This window comes from Clavelina lepadiformis, chromosome 9 (assembly GCF_947623445.1).
Source record: "Clavelina lepadiformis chromosome 9, kaClaLepa1.1, whole genome shotgun sequence".
NCBI classification, from domain to species: Eukaryota; Metazoa; Chordata; class Ascidiacea; order Aplousobranchia; family Clavelinidae; genus Clavelina; species Clavelina lepadiformis.
The window spans coordinates 3,480,311-3,491,052 of NC_135248.1; the positions used below are offsets into that span (position 1 = coordinate 3,480,311).

General features: G+C 36.8%; 1 protein-coding gene across 5 annotated transcripts; it reads left to right on the top strand.

The window, feature by feature from the left end:
• The first annotated feature begins 25 nt into the window (after positions 1–25).
• On the top strand, positions 26–6,090 carry LOC143470364 (uncharacterized). 5 transcript variants are annotated; one of them, XM_076968443.1, is made up of 8 exons: positions 1,017–1,471; positions 1,605–1,745; positions 1,838–1,917; positions 2,212–2,329; positions 2,526–2,695; positions 3,227–3,325; positions 4,211–4,640; positions 4,710–6,090. In XM_076968443.1, exons 3-6 carry the CDS (start codon positions 1,840–1,842, stop codon positions 3,233–3,235), a joined length of 375 nt encoding a protein of 124 aa, XP_076824558.1. In that variant the 5' UTR covers positions 1,017–1,471; positions 1,605–1,745; positions 1,838–1,839; the 3' UTR covers positions 3,236–3,325; positions 4,211–4,640; positions 4,710–6,090. The 5 variants fall into 5 exon arrangements, with proteins under 5 accessions (XP_076824559.1, XP_076824556.1, XP_076824555.1 ...); XM_076968441.1 differs by lacking the exons at positions 1,017–1,471; positions 1,605–1,745; positions 1,838–1,917 and adding exons at positions 128–860; positions 919–1,008; XM_076968440.1 differs by lacking the exons at positions 1,017–1,471; positions 1,605–1,745; positions 1,838–1,917 and adding exons at positions 128–817; positions 919–1,008.
• The last annotated feature ends 4,652 nt before the right edge of the window (positions 6,091–10,742 follow it).

Genomic DNA, 10,742 nt, shown 5'->3' on the forward strand with positions numbered 1-10,742 from the left:
AACTTACATTCACAAAAGAATACAGGCTATGAACATAAGATGTTTTCGAAGACTGCTGGGCATCTCATGCAAAGAATACATTAGTTGAAAGACGAATCACCCGAAAATGTGAGGATGTTTTGAAAAACTTCAATAGCTACGAAAGAAGATGGAAACTACAATGGTAAGGGCATGAAGCAAAACTAACACTTGGGCTCACAAAGACAATTCTGCAAGGAACGATAACAGCAGAGGTAAACAACGAAACGTTGTGAGGGTCGAAGAAGATAGTGTTGTGAGGTGACCGCACCGAGTCAGCTATAGAATACTTTGGTTTAAAAGCAAACTTCTTGAACAATTTATCTCACCAATTCTTTTTTTGGTTGTCGTGTATATATAAGCCCTTTCTGTCCTTCTTCTGAAGCTTTATTTCATGGGACGATCTTATTAGACAAATGGTGAAGCTGAAAGCCAGTAAGGCGCTCAACTTACCCGTAACAAAAGCTCTACAATGGACGTGTCGACGGTTATAAAGGTTATATGTATGTAATGTTTTACTGGTACCCGCGGTGGGCGTAGAAGTGCGAAACCTAGCTAAATGATTTCTCACCTGTCATGTTCTGCAAACTTTTAAGTCGAGAATTCTGCGACATCTGAAGGAGACCAGCCGGGAATTGAATCCACAACGTCTGGTATTATGCCTGTTCCCGTTTGCCCATTGATTCATTGACCGAAATTTGCTGGGCTTGGAAGAATTATTACCATGTGATTACAAGCCGAATTAGCGCTCATGACCAAAGTTACGCAATTTACTATCAAGCTCCAGGACTGTAAGCATGTGCGTCATGATTTTGCTATTTTTGGATGAGTTGCTTTAAATGGTGAGTTTTCAATTTCTACCTGGAACTATGGATGATTAACTGTAACGTTTGGACAAAGGTTTCGATTGTATCTCAAAAACGACGTTACAAACAAGAAAGCCTTCAGCTTCCAGTAGCGGCCCTTGGAAGAAGTTATGTTTGTCGCAAGGTAACGCTCACGAGCTTCCATAATTTCAGTGAAAAAGGAAAAAAATGTTATTGTCTCATCATACAGACATAATACATGGCCTTGCGTTGGCCATAACTTGCCTTGCTTGCAGTTCAAATTAGACAAAAGCTCAAAATCGTGTACTGTATTACTATGCTCCAAGTCTCACTACTACTGATAATACAATATTAACAACCCAGGAAAGCTTCAGTGCTGTGTTTCATGATGCACGCAGAAAGGTTCCAAAAATAACATTCGGTCTACTATAGTCAATACAGTAGTTTAGTAGTTGATGTAGTTTTCTCGGTTACTTTTGTAAGATATTGTTTGTTTCTACAAGCGTAATATCTTCCTGTACTGACTTTGGCTATGCTGACTTGTGCGCACTTTATTAACTTGAACATATAAAATGATGCGAAGAAACAAACATACTGAAACCACCGACAACGACAGTTTTAAAAAAGTATGAAGTATTTCTGCGCCATTTAACAGTTGCTTGTAGTAACCATTTCAATGCAAGTAATTTAAAATCTTTATCATAATTCTTACACTGTTTGTCTGAATTTACTTGATAAAACATCTGAAATCTGCCGAAGATTATCTGAGTTCTTCCTGGCTTCGTCAACAATAAAGATCCCAGATTAGCTTACAGTGAAAAATTATCAGCAACAACAAGAGACCGTGAGACCCACAAAAATTAAAAGTCCACATCGCCTACACCAATACAGATCTTAAAGGTAGAATTCAGAGGTTAACTGGTTGTTTTGTCACATGCTTGCATTAGAAAGTGATTTATAGATATAATGACAAAAATTTTAAATTAATAAAGAAATGAAGTTGAAGTTTTTTCCACATATGACGAAACACTTTACAATTTCTTCATTCGCCTTCATTTCAGACTACACAAAAGTTGGTCTTAATAGTTTTGAGAACCTGAAAAATGAGTTTTTTGCAGAAAGTTTGTCATACTGAATTATAACAAAATATAGCGGAAGCTTGTTGTTAACTTGAATATGAAGGCTGATTAGATTACTTAAACTTTACCAAAGTTGGTTAAATTAGTTTAATGGTTGCAGAGGTTGGTGAAGTTGCTTCGTGTTATTCAAATTTTCGTGATAAGTGAAATTGAGTTAACAAGCTTCCACTGTATGCTTATATAAGATTTCGTCTTTGTACGTTACTTTGGATAAATTACTTTCACAGGTGAACTCTTTCCAGACTCTGGAATTGGAGCCAACACTCGTCATCAAACAAACAATTTTTCATCGTTTTACCATAAGCTTTTCTAGTGTTCTTAACCAACAACAAAAGAATAAGCCAGGTAATATGTTGTGACTATCTGTTTATATATTAATTTTTTGATTTGGCATTTATTTTTTTCTTGGTAATGGTGTAGATTAGTAAAGATTTTTTAACATGACATGTAAAAAAATAAAACCTGTCTGGGCTTGGCTTTCTGTACATTTTACAGTTATTAATTGAAATTGGTATTTAGCATCCCATTTTTTCAATTTCAGAAAACTCTCATAGTGTTGTGCCTACACAAGTAGTTCAGCTTACACTTTCAATGATAGCAATACCCACTCATCATGCCTCCTCGTTATTGCAAGATCTTCCGTTCCACTCAGGTCTGGTATATGACCCCTCATATAACAGCCAACTTGCTTCTATTCTGTCTGCACTGAAGGTAGCTTATGATTGGATGTATTGCTAATTGCAACAAAGACTTGTGGTACCATACACCTTCAGCTATACTGGAGGTGTATATACAGCTATTACTGTACATGACATTATAGGTGTTTTTGAATGTGCTATGAGTAGTGTTGTCAGCTGTTGTATCAATAGATTCCTAGTCATCTTCAGTGCTAAATTTACGGCAAGTTACCTGCACATTTTCACATCCCAGAAAGATGTTCAAAATAATTTATAGTAAATTTAACTATAACATTTGGAGGTTTTGTGCGAGCTGTTGTTATCACCAATGCCCATCAACACAACCTGCATTAGGTCCCCCCAAAAAAATAATTTAATTATGTTTTCTGCTGAGCTTCAGATGTATTGGTTTTTACAATGATAAATTTGTGTAAATGGTTGTGTGCAATATATTCTAGAGCGTCTGAAATGCCATTAAACACAGGTATTTAGTGCCAGTGTTTATCTTAATTTTGTAATGGACAGTAGCAAGATTTACTCAAACCAATATATTTCTGTTTTGCAGATCATGTGATGTTTTACTGAGTTACATAACTGGTTGTGCAGCTATAATCGCTATTTTCCAATTCAAGTTTTCACAAAAAGTTATCAGGATATAGAAGAGGTAATTTTAATGCAAATATAATTTCAACTTTGATTAGATTGAACTCTTAAACGAACATTGAATCAGCTGAACAGTGGCCGGTAAAAAACATGTGATCACTCACTCAACTGGCACTTGCTAAACTAGAACATAGAGCAGGGGTGGCCAGACCTGCTTCATGCTCGAGCCGCATATAACAAATTCCAGTTTTAAAAGAGCCACAACACAAACACAATAAAAAACACGAATTTATTCACTCACAACGAAGTGTAGCTATTGATAAACATTAGTGCTGCGTGGTGATACTATGAGTCTCCACCTGGGCTTCACCAACTCTTTTTGCAATTACAGTATTAGTATTACCATAACCAAGACTTAAAACTAGGTCAGCCCTGACGTACAGCTTCAATCTGACAGTTTACTTAACTACAGTGTACAAGTTAGCATACTTCTGTACAATAATGTACTTTTTGGAGTGTAATTTGATTATTACTAACAATGAGTCCATTGTTACTACGTGTGATAGAACGCATTGTTTCATAATCTGATCAAACAACTCGTCTAGACCGGGAAAATGCATATCTAATTCAACAATGCAAATTCATTAAAGAGCCGCAATCAAAGGCTCAAAGAGCCGCATGCGGTTCGAGAGCCGCAGTTTGGCCACCCCTGACATAGAGTAAGACCAGAATTAGCTTACATGTTGGCATGTACTAAAACAAAAATATCGTTCGTACACAGTTGGGCGTCGAAGTCTGTCAAAATAAATTCATTTCACAGATTTTAATTTTATTGTTTCTTACTAGCAATCAAGTAGTAGCCAAACACAAATATACCTTTACTAAACTATTACTATAACACTACCAATAGCATATTAGCTGTTATATACTAAAAATTTTCCTGTAGGTCAGTTTACCAGAGGACTTTGGATTTGCACAGTTGTCACAAACTGATCGTGAACCATGATTTATTCTCATCACAGAATGCACTTTCCTGTGATCAACCTGAAACAGTAAATACTTTTATGGTTACCTTGGGGAAGTTTTTTCTTCAGTATTTAATTAGCTTGGATTTTATTTTGACCTGATCCTCAAAGATGATGCGGAGCTCTGAGAGATTGATTCAGAAGAGAAAACCAGGCAGGATGGTGATTTATTCAAGTTGAGAACCTTGTGCGATTAATTGTGAAAGATAAAACTTAATAATGAAAAAAGAAGATACCAAAATACAGATTGAACATACTGGCTACTGTTAACCCACAAAACCTAATTCCTGATACCAACTATTTTATCGACCATTTCGCTTCAATTAAAGCCCTGCTTCAGATCGTTTGTTGGTAAGTTGTAGCGACATTTGCCCGTTCTATCTTAGCTTGAATCTTTAACACCAGCTGCTTATTGTTTAGTGTTGGCCGAGTTACATCGGCCCACGACAGCCTGGAGAAACACAGAACACGTAATAAAGGCGAAAGAAAATGCCGCAATGGCGATGGACTTACTACAGCAGAAATTTTCAACAAAAACCTTCACCAATCAAGGATCAGTGCTGAACATGCTTCTGTACCAGACCCAGTTCAATATGGGTGACAAGTTTCGTGATTTCTCAACCCCAATTTGGATAAGGGATTTACACGAAAACGTTGGTTTGCATATTAAGGGGCCAAACAACGATTTGATGATACAGTGTTGAGAAAAGTACAATGAGCAACTAACAGCAAGAATCCAGACTTGTAGCACCCCACTTGTGACTACAGCTATAATTGGAATGATACCTTAAATGAGAAGTTACTTCTACAGATTACGTTATATACACACAACTGCATACCATCTTTGATGTGTGACCTGGCTACATCACTTTGGTTGTAACTAGCCAGTGGCAGTCAAGTACCTCCGCTACAGACTCATTTTATTGGTCTTTTAACTGACCATGGAAACTTGAGAGTGAAGTTACTTGCGAAGAAAACTCCAACTTTATCAGACTTTTGCAAATGAGCTGGTGTTGATACTTAACCTGCCTTGTTTTCTTAACTCTTTTGCTTTCGCTACACTATGGCCTGGCTGTGGGCAAGTGTCTTTTATTTTCATTGATTTTAAAGCTTACTCCACATATTCTTCTTTAATGTGTTTTTTCGTTTTATTGTAATATCATTGCGTGTTTGGTGTTGGGAATGAATTGCGAACTTTCTTACCAAAATGATTTTATTGATTACCGATAAACAGCAAACGCAAGAGTGAGTACTAGTCAATACAAATCTAATTAATATATCGCTTAGCCAATATTGAAAGCCCTCATAGTAAAACTTGCTGGTAGAAGTGGCGACTCCTTTTTTGACCAAGCCAAATCATGATGCTGTAGTGGCCTGGGAGCCACATCCAATACCATTATATCAATTGTGGGAACGCAACTGTGATGTAAAATTTGGAAACTTGCTCTAAATAATTATGGGGAAACGCCGTTTAGTACGTTACCAAGCGATTTCATAACAACCCTAGTTGTAACTGAATGTAATTCCCATTGCCAACGTTTTGTGTTCTTCGTTCGCACGTTTTGAAATGTTCGTGTATTTTGTGTCGAGTATTTCCGTTCACACCGCTCTACGCTGTTATAAGCTCAAACTTCTGTGCGAGTGAGCTCAGACAGAGAGAAACAGAATCGTACAAACGTACTACGTTATTCGCGTAAATTGTAATTCGTTAGACTTGTTTAAAATGGTGAATGTTAAGTTTGTGTTTGTATTATACTCGGAATCTGTACAGTTCCTACAATAAAGGATTGCTTCTGATAAACGGTATCTGTTAATCGTAAGAACTTGCGGTTAGTAGACGTAAGGTTAGAGCATTCTAACCGCACGCAACCACGGAGTCAGATCATTAATTCGGCAGGTAAATTAAGTCCGAATAACATAAGTTAAGACAAGCAGTGACCTCTGCATTTTGGTGACCCCGACGTGATTGTACAGTTGATTGTAGGGTGGGTGTGCGTGTCTTAACTGCAATGCGATGTAACATCGCTAATTTCAAAAGTCAAGAGCAGCTGACATGCCAGGCGTGTTACAAGATGCGTGTTGCTTGTGGGTCTGTCAAGTTGTTGATTGAAACGAATTATATCAACTGCATTGTTTTGTGCATTGATCACGTGATGAAGGAAAAGAAACTAATATCTACTCAGTCCAAAAAATTGAGAAAGCACCTAACTTCTAGGCAACTAATAAGAATAGAGGAAGCAAGTAATTGCAAGGCAAGTAGGGAATGCACCTAATTTCTGGACAAGTCCTAAGGATAGGGAATGCACCTAATTGCTAGGCAAGTCCTAAAAACAGGGAAAGCACCTACTTTCTAGACAAGTCTTAAAGATAGGGAAAGCCCCTAATTTCTAGACAAGTCCTAAAAACAGGGAATTCCCCTAATTTTACGACAAGTCCGAAACGTAGGGAAAGCACCTAATTTCTAGACAAATCCGAAGGATAGGGAATGCACCTAATTGCAAGGCAACTGCTGAAAGTAGGGAATTCTCCTAAATTCAAGACAAGTCCTAAACGTAGGGAAAGCACCTAATTTCTAGACAAGTCCTAAACGTAGGGAAAGCACCTAATTTCAAGTCATGACCTAAGGATAGGAAATGCACCTAATTGCAAGGAACATCCTAAAAGTAGGGAATACACCTAATTTCTAGACAAGTATTAAGAATAGGGAAAGCACCTAATTTCAACACAAGTCCTATTAATAGAGAAACTCCCATGGGGAACCCCAGTCGATCACGTGACAGAAGTAAGAAATATCCTTGGCAAATTACCTACCATGATGTTTCTTCAAGTGTTGAGGTATTTAGGTCATGTTCAGGTGCAGTGGTATACTGTGTAAGCTAGCCTTTGTGTGGTGTTCAATTGTCAGACAATATCTATTTTGTTTTTTTTTATATCAAATTGCTCGAAAATTAGAGCTGTCCACTGAACAGATATTGGCCGATATCGGCCAAGTTACGTCCGTTGGAGGCAGTTTTTCCAAAAACTTAGGCCGCAACAAAATAACTAGTTGCAGAAAAAAAAAATTGAAATACCAATATAAGTGATGGTATATTGAAAAGACGTCTCTCACGAACGAAGTACATAATTATTCTTCATAAAACATAATTCAAATGTGTCTAATTTTGTCACACGCTGCAATGTGTCAGCAACAATTAAAATTGATGATTTACCATGTTTTATCAAATTAAATTTGTACCAGGCCATGTATTTTAATACCTTTTGGTGAAAGCATGAATGACAAATACAGGCTTAAGCGTATTCGTCTGGTTCCACTAGTCTAAGAACATTCCGGGCTATGGTGATCTGTGTTTTATTTATTACATAATATATTTCGAGCAACAAGCACAAGAAAAAAATTAATTGTGAGCAGCAGTATAGAAAGTGGGTGTAAATGTTTTACTGATTTTACAAACTAGACATGTCTTCAGCTTTAAGATTCTTTCTTCATGACATCTTGAAGCACCTATCAACAAAAAAAATCTACTGATTCAGCATATAACGTCTTTTCAGAAAATTTATCTTTCTAGTGGGGAAACTTTTTGCAAGAGTTAACTCAAAGACTATCATCCCGCCACACGAGCCCAATTATTAATGTTGTGTTTGAGCGTTATCAGATTTTTCTGTTATTTTCTTTATTTTCATTTTTTTAATTGTGGTTTTCCCTGAATCTGAGTCTGTTCATCATGATTAAAGCTTTATTCACACCTTGCTTTAGTGCAATACTACGGTGGAACAGCTGGGTATCAAACACGAGTTGCATCATCGTCAGCCCAGGACTCAACAAAATGGACATTTTAAATGCTGCATACTAAACAGTACAAGATATGCAAAAAATTTGGAAGAGCAAACAAGTGTGCTTTGAAGGCGTGTACCTTTTTAATGCTCTGTTGGCCTCCACAAGAGGGCAGAGATTATCGAATGCTGTCTTTTTGAGAATATCTTCCCCATTCACTGATGAACTTAAACTGGAAACAAAGTGAAATCTTGCGGCGGTTGTAAGATTAATCTGCAAACAATAAAATGAAAGTCATTAGAACTTTAGAAGTTGTTGGCTCACAACAGAAAAGTACATGTTCTTACATCGAAAAAAGGACACTGTGTCATTCTTCAACAAACGTTTTGGGGTGACGTGACTGAAAGTGTTGAGATGTAAAGAAATGTAGGTTTAATTGAAAAGAATTCCAGCCAACTAAAACTACAAATTTATCAATTATTATGAACAAAACAACGACATAGAAAGTTCACTCTTTATAAAATTGCATAAATCTTCCAGTCTCTCCAATGGACGAAATAATACTTCCCAAAGTATGCACATTTTAAAAACAGTTCAAAGTGAAATTAAGCTATATAATTGAAAGCTGCGTGAAGAAAGTCTTTTACTGAATATTTCGCTGGCTTAGTTTTATACAGCACTCAACCTATTGACAGTTTTACATTAAAAAAACGATAGAGTTGGGGAAGCACATCTGTTTTACTTGTAGGATAACTCTGTTCGGAAACAAGACTCTGACAATAATTTCTTCATATCGAGAAATTAATTAAAATTTTGGAATTTTTTCGCTGCTTATCTGTGACCAATGCTTTTTCTTCATATCCACTCCTAAAAAAACATGGCACATGTATAAATACCAGACCATAGAACATTTACATCATGTACGACACCAACAAATGCTTGCTTAAATAAAAACTAAACTTTCATGTTTCAAGTCTACAAACATCTTTCAAACATCACTATAAGTCACATTTGTTGTTTATTTGTGATTTGGTATGCTTAGAAGTATGGTGTGTTTTCAATCTCAGTACAGTATACAGTAGGCCTCGCATATGACATATAACAGCTTATATCAGATAAAAAATCTGATTCAGATGGTTTTCTATTTTTTTTAATGCATTCAACTTTGCTGCTAACAGATCCGTTATTGTATATAACGCATAACTCCTACAGTACATTCTACAGTCCCTTTGAGACATAATATAAAATACCTTTGATATAATAGATCCATTAACTTTGCAGAGAAATTGATTGTTGACACTTGACAGTATGATTGCTAACTTACTGCTAAATATAAGATGGTGTTTCTAAAAGCAAGTGATGGTATCCTGGCACAGAGCCTGCAGTTGTTGTGATACCTATTCAACAGCGTGAATTCATACGCAGTACCTATGTGATGCCGATAAAATCAAAGCTTGCATTTTTTCACTTCTGTTATATTGTCCATTGCAGTGTAGTGTTTGTCGATATGGCGAAAAGGTAAAGCAGATTACACAAAAAAAAGTTTAAAGTTTGAAGATAATCCCAATTTCAATAAAACAATGGTTTCAATTTTTTGTTGTTTTTAAAAGAATATGTGTCGTTTTTAATAGTGTCTACACCATCGTATCTATTGATCATTTAAGACTTGCTTCATTAATATCATGTATCATTTACCTCAACATGTTTTTATAACATTGGGGAAAAACAGTTTTAAAAAACTGTTTTTTATAAATAAAGTTCAGTGAAAACCGGTTTTCAAAATTCCAATTATTTAGCAGCCCTACTACATACGGTGAAATAGTCATTTCGAAATTAGGTTAATGTTCACTATGCTGCTCATCGATTTGTGTGGCTACCTTTTAAGACCGGACTGCAGAGTATGGCAAGAGCACACCCGAGAATTTTTTTAAAAGGAATAGCACACCAGGGCAAACTGGTGTCTCCAAAAATATGGGAAACATTGATTTTTCCCCGATTTCTATCGAATAGGACCGCACAAACACCGGGCAGCCTTCAGCAATGGGTCGTAGTGTACACCAGCTACTTCCTTGCACACCGATATTTTGCAAAGAAGTAGCTGGTGTGCACGGCGACCCGTCACCGAAGGCTGCCCGGTGTTTGTGCAGGCAAAGATGTGGCCCTTTACATTAAAAATTGGGGAGAATAATCAGTGTTTCCCGTTTTTTAAACACCAATTTTTCAGTACAAATCAAAGCAAAACTTAGTGTCTCCTTTTTTGGAAACACTATTTTGTCCTGGTATGCAATGCCGTTTCGTAAAAATTCTCAGGTTGGTTCTTGCCATACTCTGCAGTCTGGTTTTCGGATCTATTACAGAAGTGCACGACCATCAGGTGACATCACAATTCGAGTAGCTGAGTTCCCAAACTGCATTTTTGTTGATATTGGGGAATAAATTCCCCGCGCAAAGCGATTGGATTCCAGCCGCACTAGTGCAGACTACTGTGCATCTTGCCCGCATTTACCGGTACCAAATGTGCCGCTTTGGTTTTTTAATTCCGTTTCTGATGCTACTCAACTGGAACTTCAGGAAATACAGTTAAAGAGTAGCCTAAAAAAATGTATCGGATGTGTACTAAGTCGTATCTGCGCAATTTTGTTCCGAAACTGAAATTGGGCAACTGGAAATTACAAAAGTAC

Excerpts from the sequence above, each read along its gene's own strand:
- LOC143470364 (XM_076968440.1), top strand. The coding sequence starts at position 770 with ATGACCAAAGTTACGCAATTTACTATCAAGCTCCAGGACTGTAAGCAT. Across the intron at positions 818-918 it reads AGCTCCAGGACTGTAAGCAT|GTTTCGATTGTATCTCAAAA; the intron begins GTGCGTCATGAT and ends GTTTGGACAAAG. Across the intron at positions 1,009-2,211 it reads GAAGTTATGTTTGTCGCAAG|GTGAACTCTTTCCAGACTCT; the intron begins GTAACGCTCACG and ends TTACTTTCACAG.